The sequence below is a fragment of the Hibiscus syriacus genome, unplaced genomic scaffold (genome assembly GCF_006381635.1).
Source record: "Hibiscus syriacus cultivar Baekdansim isolate YM2019G1 unplaced genomic scaffold, ASM638163v2 tig00111008_pilon, whole genome shotgun sequence".
NCBI lineage: Eukaryota > Viridiplantae > Streptophyta > Magnoliopsida > Malvales > Malvaceae > Hibiscus > Hibiscus syriacus.
This window is the reverse complement of record NW_024062951.1, coordinates 847,102-864,332: the sequence shown is the minus strand read 5'-3', so window position 1 is coordinate 864,332 and position 17,231 is coordinate 847,102. Positions and strand designations below refer to the sequence as shown.

At 31.2% G+C, this 17,231-nt stretch overlaps 2 protein-coding genes across 4 annotated transcripts; both read left to right on the top strand.

The window, feature by feature from the left end:
* Nucleotides 1–2,844: 2,844 nt before the first annotated feature.
* Nucleotides 2,845–9,657, top strand: LOC120149668 (nucleolin 1-like). Of its 2 annotated transcripts, XM_039162396.1 has the most exons (26): nucleotides 2,845–3,027; nucleotides 3,134–3,179; nucleotides 3,318–3,488; nucleotides 3,766–3,893; nucleotides 3,989–4,099; nucleotides 4,188–4,310; nucleotides 4,413–4,520; nucleotides 4,608–4,730; nucleotides 4,819–4,941; nucleotides 5,030–5,146; nucleotides 5,233–5,337; nucleotides 5,439–5,537; nucleotides 5,742–5,858; nucleotides 5,955–6,062; nucleotides 6,162–6,266; nucleotides 6,430–6,501; nucleotides 6,927–6,992; nucleotides 7,088–7,219; nucleotides 7,310–7,390; nucleotides 7,492–7,583; nucleotides 7,655–7,772; nucleotides 8,264–8,352; nucleotides 8,471–8,561; nucleotides 8,671–8,762; nucleotides 8,981–9,330; nucleotides 9,443–9,657. In XM_039162396.1, the coding sequence occupies exons 1-26, from the start codon at nucleotides 2,995–2,997 to the stop codon at nucleotides 9,472–9,474; spliced, it is 2,832 nt and encodes a 943-aa protein (XP_039018327.1). In that variant the 5' UTR covers nucleotides 2,845–2,994; the 3' UTR covers nucleotides 9,475–9,657. The 2 variants fall into 2 exon arrangements, with proteins under 2 accessions (XP_039018327.1, XP_039018328.1); XM_039162397.1 differs by lacking the exons at nucleotides 4,188–4,310; nucleotides 4,413–4,520; nucleotides 4,819–4,941; nucleotides 5,030–5,146 and having other exon boundaries at nucleotides 2,846–3,027; nucleotides 4,608–4,673.
* A 3,691-nt stretch (nucleotides 9,658–13,348) lies between these two features.
* On the top strand, nucleotides 13,349–15,365 carry LOC120149674. 2 transcript variants are annotated; one of them, XM_039162403.1, is made up of 3 exons: nucleotides 13,349–13,572; nucleotides 13,714–13,844; nucleotides 14,611–15,365. In XM_039162403.1, the coding sequence occupies exons 1-3, from the start codon at nucleotides 13,381–13,383 to the stop codon at nucleotides 15,335–15,337; spliced, it is 1,050 nt and encodes a 349-aa protein (XP_039018334.1). In that variant the 5' UTR covers nucleotides 13,349–13,380; the 3' UTR covers nucleotides 15,338–15,365. The 2 variants fall into 2 exon arrangements, with proteins under 2 accessions (XP_039018334.1, XP_039018336.1); XM_039162405.1 differs by lacking the exon at nucleotides 13,714–13,844 and having other exon boundaries at nucleotides 13,375–13,572.
* The last annotated feature ends 1,866 nt before the right edge of the window (nucleotides 15,366–17,231 follow it).

Genomic DNA, 17,231 nt, shown 5'->3' with positions numbered 1-17,231 from the left:
TGATCTGCGCGGCGCAAACCAGAACTTATGTCTGCATACGTCTTCTAACATCTTCAAAGAGGTTTTATATTTAATTTTATCTTATATTTGATTTTAATTTTAATATTAATTTTTAAATAAATTAAATATTAATTTTTAATATTATATTATAGATATTAATTTTAATATTATTTTTTTAAATTTATTTTATATCATATAAATTATTTTATATATTATTAAAATTTTATATTTATTTTAATTATTTTGATTTAAGTTTAAAAATAATATTTTTTTGGATTTGTTATTTTTAAATTATATTTAAAATTTTTAATACAAAATGTAAGTATTTAAACCACATTGCTTAGGTGGTGTTTGTATAAAAATTTAAAAAATTAAGATTTACAAAATATGAAATCATATAATTTATAAAAAGTATTTTCTAAAAATATCATATAATTATAAAAATAAATTATGAATATATATTTAAAAAAATTAAAAGTATTACATAATTGCATATTTAAAAAATCATATAATTTAATGATCATTTATAAATTTTATTGTATAAAACTTATAAAACTAATAATGCATGTGATTATGTGAGATTTATAATAGAATTAATAAGGTGATGTTTGTTTTTCTAAAAAAATTATTATTGTAGTTGTATGAATTATTTAAATTCCAATATTGTAAAACTAAAATTATATTGCAAAACTCTTTTAAATTTAAAAAATCAGTTTATTTTATATTTCAGTTTATTTTAGCAGTTTGCAGATGTTAAAAAACAAACAACTTTCTTCTTGCAGACTGCAGACTTTTGGTCCACCTCTTCTGCTGCAGATGTCTGCAGATGTGGTCCACAGACTACAGACATTTTACCTCTTCAAAAACAAACACCACCTAAATATCTACATCCCAAATTCTAATCAATCAAAATTAGTTATAGATGTTCAAAATGTGGACTTCAACTTAAAATCACAAGCATAAAATCACGTATAGTCATATACCATCTTTAATAAAAGATTGTTTACCGAATCAGTATTATGTAGCGAAACATCCTATCAGATAATTTGATTCGTTCACCACTCTTTTATAATTTCATAAAACGTCTCGTTTGACATTGACAATTTTTTTTGTAAATATTACTAGATTCATTTGATGTTATTTCAACATTAAAAATCTAAATTCATCAAAATAAAGTTAAATTTTTCTCATAGCTTGTGAGAAGACATTATTTTTTCGTCTCCAATTCGCAACAAGATATTATTATCAAACAAACTTCTAACTTCTTTGAACACCTGCAAAAAAGCAAAAACATTACTAGGGACTTTAAAATCAGTTGCCCAACATTCCTCTAAATCTTTCATTAAACAGATTTCAACAGTTAAGAGTTGATTACCTTCGTTTGACTTTGAGGTTAAATCATCTTTGAATTCGGACTCGCGGTGTCCATTAATCTTATTACAAAAGAAGCATTTAAACTATCGTGCTTGAATTTCTTCGCCGCCTTCTTATTTACTTTAGGTGAAAACGAAGTCGAATCAACAGCCCCGATAACCCGGTCCGTACTAACACCATCGTAGGTCCAGAGCGGGACTTCAGAAAGATCCATCCCTCCTCTAGACGAAGTCTGCAGAATTTACATACGATAAAATCAATAGTTTATTTTTTTCTTTGAGAGAAAATATTCAACAAAAGAGAGAATTCAAGTGAGAAATTTAAATAACAGTCCATTATTAGAATAACGGCTGTGTTATATAAAAGAACTGCACCCTTGATTTGCTCCTCAATTCCATTCCCAGTCCACCGACCCTGAAAAATAAGAAGTTATCAAAAGACAATTAGTTTAGAGATTTTTCTGCATATACAAGGACTCGAACTCAAAACCTTATTTAAAAATATATCAAGTTGTTTACCACAAGAATTAACCACTGTTAGTAGAACATAAATGTCTATTAGATAATAACAATAAAAGTAAATAAAGATACTGGTTCATGGCAACAGAATCTTCAAGACTAAAGGCAATTTCTTCCTCTCCAATTAAACTATGATCATTTAAGTATTATTTCTTTTTATTATGATCATTGATCTTTTGATTTATTAATTATAATATTTATCTATTTAAATATTATCAATTAAATCATCAACCGTTAATATTTAACAAAATAATAGACATGACAATTAAAAAATTGATATAATTACATATTTGGTCAACAATATTTACATTTTCTATTAATTTAATTATAATTTTAATTAATAAATTTAATATCTATTAAATGATTACACTTGTTAGTACTTGATTGGATAATCTTTTAATTTTCATTTATTTAATACATATTACTTTTTATTTTTATATTTGATTGAAAAAAGGAAAAATTGAAAGAAATATATTTTTCTTATTGTTCAATTTAATAAAATTTGAAATTAAAATGAAAGAATATAATATTTTTGAGAAAAATATAATTCTAAATTAAATTATATTTCCACATTTTTCTTATTTTCTTCTAAATTAAAATAATTGATTTTTGTATAAAAAGATAAAAAAAAAAGAGAAGAAGTAATCATCTTACTTATTTTTATTTCCTCTCATGCGCATTCCAAATTCATTTTCTTTCTATTTTTCACATCCTCATTCCATAGATAATATTTATTTAAAAATAATTTTTTAATTTTTTAATATTAAATACTCACATCTTTAATATTTATAATAAATAAAATTAAAATTTTAATAAATAACAATAATTCATTTATTATAAATCCACTACTTAATTTGCATACATGCAAAAATCCCAAACCCCACAACCGATCTCCTTTGGCGCGTTGGTAATTCCGACGCGCGTAACTGAAACAAAGAATAATACCCGCTGCTTCCATAAAGCCATAAACCCCCAAAAAATATATATAAATTAAAAAAAAGGTTTTATACTTTTTCAGAGCCTGCTGTTTTTTCTCTAACAAATCTAGAAATCAAAATAAAACGATCTAAATTTCCGTTTTTACAATCTCTTTCTTTTAACAATGGGAAAATCAAGCAAGAAATCAACCCCCAAAGTAGGTCTCTTCTTTCATCTCTTTAATCATTTCTCCTGTTGATTTCGTCCATTTTTTTAAATTTTAGTTTTGGTTTGATTTTGTGTTTTTATTTTCTCTTTAATAGGTTGAAGTAGCACCTGCTGCAGCTGCTCCTAAGTCTGGGAAGAAAGGTATTTATTTATTTTTCGTTTTTCGTTTTGATTTTGATTTTTTTTGTATATGTGATAAATGATCAAGATTTTCTGATTGATTTTCGTGCACCGGAAGCTGTTTGTTTACGATTTTATATTTTTATGATGATTATATAGGCAAGAGAGAAGCTAAAGGAACACTTGAAAAACAAGTGGCTGTGAAAAAGCAGAAGAAGAGCGATGGCGTCGAACAAGCTGTTGTAAAGAAGAAGGTTGAAGCAAAGACCCAAAAGAAGAAGACAGACGAAACTATTAGTTCGTCCGATGATACTTCTGATTACGAGGATGTATGCCCGGGACGACTCTCCCGTTTACTTATGCTATTACATTTGTTAGCGTTGTTATTGATTATGCTGATTGTTCTCTTTTCATATCATGGTCTGTTCTTTGTCGGTTCCTTACATTATTATGTTTCCGCTTTAACTTATTTATATGCTTTTTTGACAACTGGTTCTTAATCTCATACTTTTATTAGTAGCACGTTCATAGGATTATAAAATGAAGTGCATGAAAACATATCCGCATCTGCTTTGTTATTTAATTTCACTTTCTTTTCTGGTTCGGAAACCTGTGCCTCCGAAAAAGCAGCCAGCTATTGCCAAAAACGGCTCTGTACCTGCAAAGAAAGTAAAAAAAGCTAGCAGTTCGGGTGCTTCTGAGTCTAGTAGCGAGGAAGATTCATCCTCTGATGAAGTAAGTATTATGCTCATGCTTGTAACATTATCATGTTTGCACATATTCTTTTGTATGATTGATTTTAATGTTCAATTTTTCCCTCTTAATTCCAGGAAGCTCCAGCTCAGAACAAAAAAGCTGTAGTTGCTAAAAATTCTGCTAAGACAGTGAAAGCTGATAGCGGTTCTGAGTCTAGTAGTGAGAAAGATTCATCCTCCGACGAAGTGAGTATTCTGCTCATGCTTATAAATTTAGCATGATTGGACATATTCTTTTGTATGATTATTACTTCAATTTTTTGTTTTATTTCAGGAAGCTCCTGCTCCAAATAAAAAACCCACAGTTGCCAAAAATGTCTCTGTTCTTGCTGCTAAGACTGTTAAAGCTGATAAAAGTTCCGAGTCTAGTAGTGAGGAAGATTCATCCTCCGACGAAGTGAGCATTATGCTCATGCTTATAGTACTAGCATGATTAGAAATACTCTTGTATGATTGTTAATGATCAAGTTTTTGTTTATTACCGGAACCTACTGCACAGAATAAAAAACCAGTAGTTGCAAAAAGTGTCTCTGTTCCAGATGCTAAGACAGTGAAAGCTGATAAAAGTTCCGAGTCTAGTAGTGAGGAAGATTCATCCTCTGATGAAGTGAGCATTATTCTCATGCTTATAGTACTAGCATGTTTAGAAATACTCTTGTATGATTGTTAATGATCAAGTTTTTGTTTATTACAGGAACCTACTGCCCAGAATAAAAAACCTGTAGTTGCAAAAAGTGTCTCTGTTCCAGCTGCTAAGACAGTGAAAGCTGATAGCGGTTCTGATTCTAGTAGTGAGGATGACTCATCCTCCGACGAAGTGAGTATTATCCTATGGTTATAGTATTAGCATGGTGGGAAATATTCTTTTGTATCATTATTAGTGTTCAAGTTTTTGTTTATTCCAGGAAGCTCCTGCTCAGAATAAAAAACCTGTAGTTGCCAAAAATGACTCTACTTTAGTTGCTAAGACAGTGAAAGCTGATGATGATTCCAAGTCTAGTAGTGAGGAAGGGTCATCCTCCGAAGAAGTGAGTAATATGCTCATGCTCGTAACATTTGCATGGTTGGACATATCTGTTACATTTCATGCTTATTTTTTTATATAAAAAAATCCAGGAAGCCCCTTCTCAGAATAAAAAACCTGTAGCTAAACATAGCTCTGTTCCAGCTACTAAGCCGGTAAAAGCTGAAAGCAGTTCAGAATCTTCTGATGATGATTCCAGTGAGGATGATGTGAGTATTGAGGCTAATGCTTGATAGAACACAAGAATTTCTATTCAAGGTCTTGATTTTTTTGTCTTTGTTGAATTTTGGTTTAGGAACATGCTGCAAAAACAAAGGTCGCCACAACTGTTAAAAATGACCCTGCAGCTGTTAAGAAAGGCAAGCCCTCCAGCAGTTCAGATTCTTCAGATGAAAATGAAGTAAGTTCTTTATTGTTGAATGATCGTTGCTTTTTAATTTGATTGGGTAACTATTTGTATTATAATTTGTTAACGTGAGCTTTTTCCTTTTGCATATACAGGAAAAATCAAAACCAGCCTCTAAGAAAGGACCTACTACTGTTGCAATAAAAGTGCCGAGTGAAAGTTCAGAAAGTGATAGCTCGTCGGATGAAGAGGATGTGAGTATTGTGTTGCCTGCGATGTTACAATAAATGAATATTTGGAATATCTTGCAAAGTTTTCTAGCCATGCAAACAGGTGTCTTGGAATTATGTTAAATTTTGGTGTTATAGTAGACTTTGATGTCCTTATGAAACCTACCTTTTAATTGTGCTTGAATTATATTTTGTTATTTTGTAATTTCACTACTACTACTTGTATAGGGACCTCCTCTCAAGGCTACTTTACCAGCTTCTTCTGCGAAGAATGTACCCTCACTGATTGCAAAGGATAAAACTGCATCCAGTGATAGCAGCTCTGAGGAGGACTCTGATGAAGAGGTGTGATGTCTCATTCATGAAGTTCCCTTTCCCATGCTTTATTTTATTTTGTGGGGTTTCTACAGCCTCTTTTATTCATTCTGTTGCCTGCAATAGGATGCAAAGAAAGCAACTTCTGTGAAGAAAGCTTCTGCTCCCACCCTTAAGAAAATTGAGGATTCTAGTACTAGCTCCTCCGATGATAGTGATTCTGAGGAAGAAGTGGTGTGTCCTTTAACTTATGAATTTGTTAGTATATATATCAGTTTCAGTTCGGTCATGGTTCTTTACTTTTTGTTCTTATTGTTAATGAATAAATATTAGCAGAAAGTTGAAGCAAAGGATGGCAAGAAACCTGTTACTGTGAAAACTTTAAAGAAAGAAGATTCGTCTGAAAGCTCCGAAGATACCGATTCCTCCGAGGAAGAGGTATTGGTAATCCTGTTGTATTTAGTGTGGTGGCTTGTTCTTTTCTAATCAGATTCTGAGCACGAGGAATAAACAATTTTTATCTGAGGAGGCAGCATTTCCTATTAGTGTGTTTGTGTTACATTTCGTGCTAATTTGGCTGTGCATTAATATTATACTGCAGGCTCCTACAAACAAAGCTCCTGTTGCTGCAAAAAGGCCACTCCCCACAGCTGGGACAAAAAAATCAAAAGAGGTTGCTTCTTCTTACAGTTTTTGCCTGTAGTTGCTCTCCTGAATTCGTTCAATTTCTGATATTACGTATACCTGCTCGTATATGTTTTTTTCCCTTGATGAATTTTTAACTTTATTTGATGGGCTTGTATTTGTATTGTTGTGTGCCTTAATGAGACATCTGTTTTGGTATTTGCTAAATATTGATAATGGAGGACAATGCTCCGATGCTTTCCTTGAATCTTGGGTTGATCCTTTTTATTTAGTCATAAGTTTGTCAGTTATGATTTCCTGAGATTAGCTCAGCAACTCTAATTTATCGAATGGTTTAATTGATTCATGGATTTAAATATGTAAACATCGCTTTGGAATCTTCCAACATCGGTAGAACTGTGACCAAAACATGATCATGCTTCTTACTTACTAACCCTCCTCCTCACATTGCAGGTAAGCAATGATAGCGAAGATGATAGCTCTGATGAAAGTGAGGATGAACCACCTGCGGCCAAAAAGGTCAAATTTTCTTGATAATCTATGTTCCACTAGATGTTTCTTTTATCATTGATATACTATCGATTTCCTGAATTGTCTAATTCTGTAAACTGCAGTCTAAGGTTTCTTCAGATAGTGGTAAGGATGCCAAGGTTGTTAAAAAAGTAAACAGTAGTGAAGACAAGGAATCTGAAGAATCATCCGATGATGAGGAGAAAAGTGATGAAGAAGAAACTCCAAAGAAAAAGGTTGGAACATTGGAATATGCTTTTTCTTTATACTTTTGGAAGGTTGTGATGATTGCCTAGTGAAATGTTGTACGTTTATATTGGGATCAGGACACAGATGTAGAAATGGTGGATGCCACAACACCACAGAAAATTACCAAGCAACAGGATTTAAAGTCCGGGAAGAAAGCTGTAAGTGCCAATTTCATTCCAGTTTCTTCCAAATCTAATCCCGATTGCTTCTTTGCCTCATTTTGTCAATCAGGTGGAAATCTAATGAGATTTTTTTTCAGCTCCAAACCCCCACGACTCCTCAAGTTCAATCCACAGGTTCAAAGACACTGTTTGTTGGGAACTTACCTTTTCAAGTAGAACAAGATGATATGTACGTTTGGGTTATCCTGTCCTTTAATTGAATTTTTTGTTTTATTTCATCTGATCATTGTTATCCTGCAGAAAGAATTTTTTTAAAGATGCTGGTGAGGTTGTAGATGTACGTCTATCCACTGATTTTGAAGGGAGTTTTAAGGGGTATGGACATGTTGAATTCGCTACTGCAGAGGGTGCACAGAAGGTAAATTTCTGTCTGGGTCTTGGATTTGCACATTGATGTCTTATCTATAAACTAAACTAATATTTTCTGCAACTAATCAACTAAGTCTTTGTGTTAACTGTTTGTATCAAAATAGATTTGTATATATTTATTAGTATAATGTCTTTAATAAACTACCAATTTCAATTATGAAAAATAAACTGCTGAAATTTAGTATTGAAATCTGTTAGTCTTGTATTCATTCTATAAAATGTTTTATGCCAAGGAAAGTTGAATACCAAATATATTTGTAAAATTTGTATGATTTTCTTTAATTGTATGTCCAGTAAATGATTATTCAAATTAAAATATTCTGTGAATTGTTTTCATGAAATATGAAACCGAACCTGTTTAAAAACTTTTAACACATTAAAAAATAGTCTTGACGTGAATTGAAAATGTATTTCTCTCATACTTCTTTTCTTTTATGTTAATTGTAAATCTATATTGGCTAACATCATCTTGCATTGTAGGCTCTAGAGTTGAATGGTGAATATTTAATGAATCGCTCTCTTAGACTTGATTTGGCCCGTGAAAGGGGTGCGTTTACACCACATAGCAGGTATTTTTTTCAATATCTCCATATGTGAATCCATATTTAAATTATGAAAGCCCCCATCTTGACATTGCCATGTATTGCATCGATTTATTCAAACTTCTTCTGGCACTGCCCATTGCAGCGATCGGAACAACTCGTTCCATAAAGGTGGAAGAGGTCAGGCTCAGACAATATATGTTAGAGGATTTGATCAATCTCTTGGCCAGGATGAGGTGAGTGGTTTGTTTTAAATAACTAGCTTTTGTTTCCCTCTATTCATCCTCCACTGTGTTTTAAATTTGTATTTATTTATATTATCTTCATTGTCCAATACATTCACAGGCTAAGAAATACTTGGAGGAGCACTTTGGTTCTTGTGGAGAGATTTCTAGGGTGGCAATACCTGTGGATTGGGAATCCGGTGCCGTGAGAGGGTTTGTTTCTATTGTTGCTACGAAAATTCCCTATACTGTTTTTACTTCGTTGTCCTCTTCTTTAGTGATACACAATTATAAATGAGATGAATCCTTCGAAGACTGTAGATAAGAAGCTTAAACCTGGTGCTTTTAGCATAATGCCGGAGAAATAGTCAAGTAGAACGTAGTCAATTACTAGTTGTAGAGCATATCTGATAATATACAATGAATTGCAGTTATGCTTATTTGGATTTCACCGATGGTGATAGTTTCAACAAAGCCCTAGAACTTGATGGATCTGTACTTGATAAGCATTCCTTGTCTGTGGAGGAGGCAAAGCCAAGAGGTGAATTCCGTGATGGTCCGGGAAGCGGCAGAGGTGGTGGTAGGAGTGGAGGAAGGGATGGTGGCGGTGGCCGTGGTGGATGGAGTGGGGGAAGAGATGGTGGTGGCAGGAGTGGTGGATGGAGTGGGGGAAGAGATGGTGGTGGGCGTGGTGGTAGACGTGGGGGTGGTCGATTTGGTGCTGGTGCTGGCAGAGGACGTGGAACACCTAATAAACCAAACCTTGCTGCTGCTGGCACAGGTATGTATAGTTGCCACTTGTTTTGCTCAAGGTTAATACAGCAGGAGGTTTTGGTTAAAAGGAGAAATTGGGATATCATCTCATGGGTTTAAGTTTATTTCTTATGCTGCAGGGAAGAAGACTACTTTCACAGATGACGATTAATGAATTGAGCACTCACCCCATTTGTCCCCTGGTTGCTTATGTTAGAGTAGTAATTGCTTTTGTGATGGATTGTTATTATTATTATTATTATTATTATTATTATTATTATTATTATTAGGCTTGAGGTTATAAAAACTTCTCGAACTATTTTAAAAGAATTAATTAAATTCCTATTTTTTTTTACATTCAAATGAATTTCTTTCAAATTAACACGTCCAATCCTTTGTTACAAGATTCAGTTGAAAATAATGAAAAATAAATCGAACACTTATTTTTATTTATATATACAAAAAGTTCTAATGTATATTATTTTATTATTAGGATAAACTATTTAAATTGTCACTTTTATGACTAACGATTTGGTCACCTAAATGTTAATTCATAGGTATCAATTATCTCATTTGTAATTTTTGGCTTGTTTATTAAAAACCCCTTAAATTGTCATAACAACCTATTTAAAACCCTTGTTTTTTTTACCTTAATAGCTTTTTGATTATTTTTTAAATTTTATTTTGAAATATATTACAAATACATTAGCTCTAAAAGATATATATATATATATATATATATATGTTTAATCATGCTTTTAACTTAATAAACTTTTAAAATAAAAATATGTGTATATAATTAAAGGTCATTAGAATGATTTAAACGATTTTATTGACTACGAGTGATAATTAAATAATATTACTTTTTAATAGAGAAGAAAATATATTAAGAAAAGAATTTAGGAGATCAAATTATAAGAAGATCAATGGATAAGGAAGCATTTAAGGACGAAGCAGGTTGACTTTGTTAGTTAGTATTATTTATTTTATTTTATTCTTCAATACTCCCATTTTTTATTTCCTGCGTATGCAATGTATATCAACATTGTTTTGAAGTGATAAAAGCAGGAAAAAAATTAAAATAAAAATATGAGTCAATTATATTGTTTCAAATATCAATATTTTTTTCCTCATGCTACAAAATCGAGTGACAGATAAGCAAAGGAAAAAAAAGAGTCAATTATTTGTTATTATGTGATCTTTTCATCTTTTGTCATTACATGGATCAATAATTTTATTTTTTTATTGCGGTAAAAAAATGAAGTATAAAGGAAGAAAAAAAATAAAAAAAATAAATGGAAAATTATCGATACCAGAGCCGGTTGAATGTCAATTACTCTTAAACTATCATTAATAATGTTATTAATCCAAGTAAAGTTTATGCAAGTGTGTGGATTATTGAGTAATTTAATAGGCAATTTGTATCTCATCATTACATTGCTGGACTATAAATTTCTGATCCAAGTTATCATCGTTTTGTTGATGATTTGCAAAAATTTTCATTCCCTTAGTGTTAAATACTTAAATTTTATTATATTGTAATAAAATTTTTATTTTTATGAGGTTATTTCATGCAAATTCAATATATGGAACTATTTGGTTTTTGATACTGTTCAACATTTTTTTAAAAGAAGAAATTGTTAATTTTTGATGAATCATCATAACAATATTAAAAAAACATTTATGTACAAATAAGCAAAGAGTTTTTATAAAGAAAGAATAAGAATTATAAAACTAAATTTAGCATGTCATGACATTAAAATATAATATTATATTAAGGTTTAGATTGTTTATAAAGAGAGAAATACAAAATAACATTAAAAGTATTTTTATATTCACCACTATAAATTGTTATAAAATATAAAATTGTATTCTTATTTAGCTTCCCCAATAGCCCCATCATACTTCTTCTTCGTTCTTCCTTATATATGATTGTTTGTTAAGATTCTTGGGGCCAGTATGCATCTCTTTTTAGGTATGACAAAGTAATAGGAAATGCATGCTAAATGGTAACTATTATATCATGTGGTTTTAGAGATAAAAGTGAAAATTGTTATTTTTTTAGGTCAATAGTTTAAACATATATAATTATGTACATTGTCGATTTATTAATAAAATTTTAAATAGATAATATTTTGTAATCATCCTAAACTATTCAAAAATATTAGTAAGACGTGATTTTGAATATTTGGGATCAATGACTAAGTTATTTCTTATAATTAATTATATTTTGTCCCATTTAATTGAAATCCTGAGTCGATATCCATTGCTATCTCTAGTTGAGTTGGTTCATTATCATATTATTGCAGTCTACCAAATTTAATTTTTTAAGTTATTCTAAGTACATTCCAACTTCCAATATATTAAAAAAGAAAACGTTGCCTTAGCACCCCTAATCAACATAAATTAAGTCAGAAGTTGTGTGCAAATATTATTATAGTCAATTCTTTATTAAAGCAACTAATAAAAGCCTATCATATTCGTACATAACTATCATATTTATTGAATCCTTCACTCTCAACTTGATATTCATACTTTTCTATCCTATATCGATAATTTAAAACTTTTTTGAACAATAAATGAAACATAACTATCATTATAAAGTTATATTAAACATTATTAAATACGCTACTAAATATCATTTTCTTCACAAAATCGAGATAGAAAATAAATAAAACTTTGTTTTGTGCATAACAAGGTTTAATTTTTGTTCACATTCCCTATATTCTTTGAATATTTGAAATTTAATAATATTTTTTAATTTCAAGGTTTTTAATTTATGGTTGATAATATTTAAAAATTGAAATATATATATAATCGTGTAACTATAATTTATACTACTAATAATGCATAGAGAACTAAGATATAATTATTATTTTTCAATTAAAACACGTCTAAAATTTAGAATTACTAGAGTAACAATTATATTTTCATGTATTTTCACAATAGCGTCCAAACAACGCTTAAGTGATGCGATCCTTAGAATAAAAGTAAGGAGAATAAATTTCAAATATGTGAAGTTTAGATGGAGTGGATGTAAAATTAGACCAGAAAGAAGAAAAAAAAGATAAAGCGACAGGGGCGAGTGAGGTGACCAACGCGTATACGCCACCCGTTTGTCGTTTCTGAAACAAATACACGTTGTTGTTTATAATTTTATGCATATTGTTTCTCTATTTTGGGTCAAATGGTTATAACTTCACATTAATTCGTTTTTGTTATATTGCTATTATTTTAATATATATTTTTGTTAATTTCAATATATAGTAAAATCTCTATAAACTAAAACTTAATAAATTAATAATATTTTTGAAATAATAATTTTTCTCGATCTCGATTTGAGTCCAAAGTTTAAATTAATAATTTCGATAAATTAATAAGATAACAAATTTTCGAAAGTCTCTTATATAAATTTATGGTTTATTAAATATTATAAATTAATAAATCTATAAAATTTCAAATATAATTAGGACAACTTAATAAAATATAATTTTAGTATTGTTTATTTCTTTTTAAATATTAAATTTAGTTGTATTTCATCTTTAACTTTTCTTATTCATCTAAAAATTTCGATGTTACGTTCTTATATTGTAATAAAAAATTATGAATAGTTGTTGCCGCTACGAGTGTTTCTTTCCGTGTAATTGGGCATAAAGATATTATATTATCTTCAGTTTTGGTTGCAAAGCCAGTCAATAAATTCATGTTATGAAACATAATATAGGTCCGTTGAATAAAAAATATATTTAAATTAATAAATTATTAATTAATTAATATTTTTAAAATTAGTAAAATTACGTGATCCGACATTATTAATTTATAGAGGTTTTTGTTGAGAATAATAAAAATTTAGTTTACCTTCGCTTCCCTTTCTCTTTAAAGTTTTATTTTTCATCTTTTTCATGGAAACAGAGTAGAAGTTCTATCATCATTTTCCCGGAAATACTGGAAAGTTACTCCAGATTTTCTAAAATTTTGACTCAGCCAATAGAGCAAGAATCGGAGGTCAAACACAGGAGATTGATAAGATTAGGGTAAACAAATAGTTTTCCTTTTTTGTAAACGAAGGAATATTCATATGGAAAGGGAGAGGCGGGATAGCAACATTACTAATGGACACTACAGTTACAATACGAACGGGCATTGTAGTCGGTTTTGCAACGATTATTGTGTATCAGACGGAGATAATATTCCTTCCGGCGGTTACATTGAACATTCTGTTTCCCGGTTCGATACTCTCGCCGGCGTCGCCATCAAGTACGGCGTCGAGGTAACTACATTTTATCATTTCATTTCAAAAATTGGGAAATTTGATAAATGGTAACCTAGGAATTAAATCTAAATATAGTATTGTCATCTATAATATGTGGAGTTGGTGACAAATTGTTGGTATGGCTGTGAAAATAATCAGGTAGCTGACATAAAAAAGATGAATGGACTGGTTACAGATACTCAAATGTTTGCTCTTAAGACACTCCAGATCCCTTTACCCGGGCGGCATCCACCGTCGCCTTGCTTCTCCAATGAATCCCCGACTTCAGGGTATTATGTCTTCTTCTTCTTCTTCTTCGTAATACTAATTGTTTTGTTTTTCTTTCAACTCCTGAGCTTTGCCTTTTTAGTACTTGTAAAATTACTCTCCCAATGTTAATTACATCATAGTAATTGTTTTTCAGAATATAGCCTCCTCTTTAATCCAACTGCACTTCTGCAGCTTTGCTTCATAGAAAGGATAGAAAGGTTTAAGATGAAAATTATTAATCCAATGGTTTATCTATAAATCAGGGAGTTGGCAACTTCAGTCTAATTTTACCTCCTGGAATTTTATAGTTTTGCACCAGTTAACTTTCTGATATAACTTCCCAAGATTGCACATCCTAACATAAAATTATGTCTTCGTCTCTACTAACCTCTCCAACGGATTAATAATTCTCATCCGAACAATGGATTGTTGGACTCTTTAATTGGTTGCTAGATGTTAATATTTTTTTTCTGGGACACTGCTAAAAATAGTGATTAATCATTTTGATAATAGATGTTTCAGTGGGGTTGTTTAGTTAGACTCTCCATTAGTTGCTAGATGTGAAAATTATTTTCTAGGGACGTTGCTGCAGATGGTGAAACTCCTCTAGATTTGAAACCCTGGGGCAAGCTAAGAAATATTATCTGTGAAATGAATGAGTTCTTAAGACCTTGATAATCAGTATTTCAGTAAGCATGTGAGGGTTTTTTTTTCATCGTTGAAATCCTGCAAGATGCATCTCTGGTCCCTGTGCTCCCTAATTTTGATCAGTTCAACTCTTTGCAGGCAAAGCAGTGGCAACCGAACCCCGACGAAACATTTCCCACCTGATTGGCTCGAATCATTCCAGTCCTTGAGATTGAAGAGTCCTCGGAAGGTGTCCCCAGCGTTGAGCTCGTTACAAGGTTACTATGGCCTTAAAGCAACAGAAAAAAAGATGATGTCCAAAGTTTTTGAAATGGCAGTATACAGGAAAGGAGAAGCTGACTATGTGGATGATGGTCAGTTCCTTGAACACTCTAACTCACTTTTGAGGCTTAAACGGAAGAGTAGAAGCGTAGCTAATGGATTTTATGACAAGAAAGGTGAAATCTTGGGGGATATCATGTCTGCGGGAGAAGCCAAAGACGGTGAACCTGATAAATCCAACGAGAAACTGATTAGAAGACGGCAGAAATCCGAGGCTGACTTTACTGCCCGTCTGTTGAAGGATGAAAACAACAGCAATGGTGGTGGAGGGCTCTCATTATCGAAACGACTGGCACCGAGATCAAAAGGTGGAAACCGCATGAGTTCAGGGGCAGTGGCGGAGGTTGAGGCGGAGGTTGAGGCGGGGAGGTTCAATCTCACATCAACAACCGTAGGAGATGAATTGGATGGATTTGAAGTGAGGAAGTCATCAAGCACATCGTGTTTGCATGATCATGAGGAGAACGGCAGCAGTATTGCTAGTAGTAGTTTGACATCACTGTGGCCAGTGTCAGCTCGTAAAAGCAAAACCGCGCTTGATTAGCTTCACTAGAGTAGAGTCAAATGCCATCCCCAAACTGCTATTCCATTAGTACATAATATAGAAAGAAAAGGTCTTGAAAAACAACACTTCATCAATTGAAATTAAACAATATTTTTTTGTCTTTATTGTACTTTTTTACCAACAAAAACTTTATAGATGCATCAACAATCTTTTTACTGCTAGAAAGAAGCAATTAAACCACGAGCCATTGGCCTTCGATCAATAACTTGATCGATTAACCCAAAGTCTTGACGTTCTTCAGGTTTCAGAAAACAATTCCTATCCATGTTCTTCTGAAACACATGGACCGATTGCCCTGTATGCTTGGAATACAAAACATTCTATGCATCCCAAACGCGAACGATCTGCCTAGTGTGAATGCTCAAATCTTTAGGGTGCCCACCAGAAGGGTGATGGATCATGATGATCGCATTTGGGACGGACCGCCTTTCACCTTTCCACCTGCTGCTAAATGGAGAGAAGCCACGTAAACCATCAGTGATGGATCTAATTTTTTTTTTTAAAGATGAACATATATATATTAATAATAATAAAATTTCGCATGGAGTGACATAAATCGCAAAATTTGTATTAAAAATAAGGGTAAACTACCTATGTAGTTAATAAATTATAGGTGAGATTTAATTTGACTATTTATTTATCAATTTTTTCAATCAGATCATTAATTACTTAAATAATATCAATTAAGTTATATCTCGTTAAAAAATTAATTCATTTCCATTTCCTACATCAAAACTAAACAATGGTAATCACAACACTTCATCTTTAGTTTCAATTACCGAGAAGATACATCTAGTTCTAAATTCAGTTTTCATCGATTTTGTGAAAATCAATTCGATTAGAAAAAAGACGACCGATAACAAGCTGTGATTCCTATCAACGATAGCCGAAAAAGTTCAATGGCTAACACATAACCTTTTTAAAGTTTAGTGAAAAAATCGAGATAATCCTAAAGTTTAAAGTCTAAAAAATTGGTATCATTCTGGGCATCGATAGTCGCACTAAAACGATGTCATTTTTCCACGTCATCACAGTGATTAATTAATTTATCTACATCATTGTCGTTAAATTTTAATAGTATAGTGGTATAATTGAAGTCGAAACTAAAGTTTAGTGTCATAATTAGAGCAGTTGAAACTTTAATAGTATACATGATATATCGCCTAAAATTTAGTGATATCTGATATAGTCTATTCTAAATTTTATAATATAAAAATAAAAATAAATATTTAAAATAGTATAAATAAATAAATTCTATATAGAAATTATTGAATTTTTTTAATTAAAAAATTAAAAATACTACAGGAATCATTTTAAAACCTAGTAATGTTCAAAATCCACAAAAACTAAATTCATTGTAAAAGAAGTATAAATGTTAAATCTAAAATTAATATAAAAATTAAATCAAATAAAATTGACCCATTTGTAACATGACTAATAATCGAGCGACTTGGTATATATTTTACCCTTGTTTTTATATAGGTAAATTTTTCCATATTACTCAATTATTAGTAAGGTTGCAAACGAGTCATCCATGTGACAAACAAATCAATTAATTAACTGTCACAAACAAATTACTAGGCTGTTAAAAATAAAAGAGAAAATCGCCTCAGTGACCAAAAAAAAGTTATAATATACGATTTTAACCAACTTTTTTTGGATTTGCCAAAATGACCAACAAAATCGCAACGCGAAATAAAAATCGCAACGCGATCCCCAGAATCGCAAATCAGTTTCCAGAATCGCAAATCAGTTTCCAAAATCGCAACGCGATTCTTGAAAATCGCGATGCGATAGTACAAATTCGCATTGCGATTTTCCATAATCGCAACGCGAATATGAAAATCGCAACGCGAACACATAAATCGCAACG

Excerpts from the sequence above, each read along its gene's own strand:
- LOC120149668 (XM_039162396.1), top strand. The coding sequence starts at position 2,995 with ATGGGAAAATCAAGCAAGAAATCAACCCCCAAA. Across the intron at positions 3,489-3,765 it reads TACTTCTGATTACGAGGATG|AACCTGTGCCTCCGAAAAAG; the intron begins TATGCCCGGGAC and ends TTCTGGTTCGGA. Across the intron at positions 9,331-9,442 it reads CCTTGCTGCTGCTGGCACAG|GGAAGAAGACTACTTTCACA; the intron begins GTATGTATAGTT and ends CTTATGCTGCAG.
- LOC120149674 (XM_039162403.1), top strand. The coding sequence starts at position 13,381 with ATGGAAAGGGAGAGGCGGGATAGCAACATTACTAATGGACACTACAGT. Across the intron at positions 13,573-13,713 it reads CCATCAAGTACGGCGTCGAG|GTAGCTGACATAAAAAAGAT; the intron begins GTAACTACATTT and ends GAAAATAATCAG. Across the intron at positions 13,845-14,610 it reads AATGAATCCCCGACTTCAGG|GCAAAGCAGTGGCAACCGAA; the intron begins GTATTATGTCTT and ends AACTCTTTGCAG.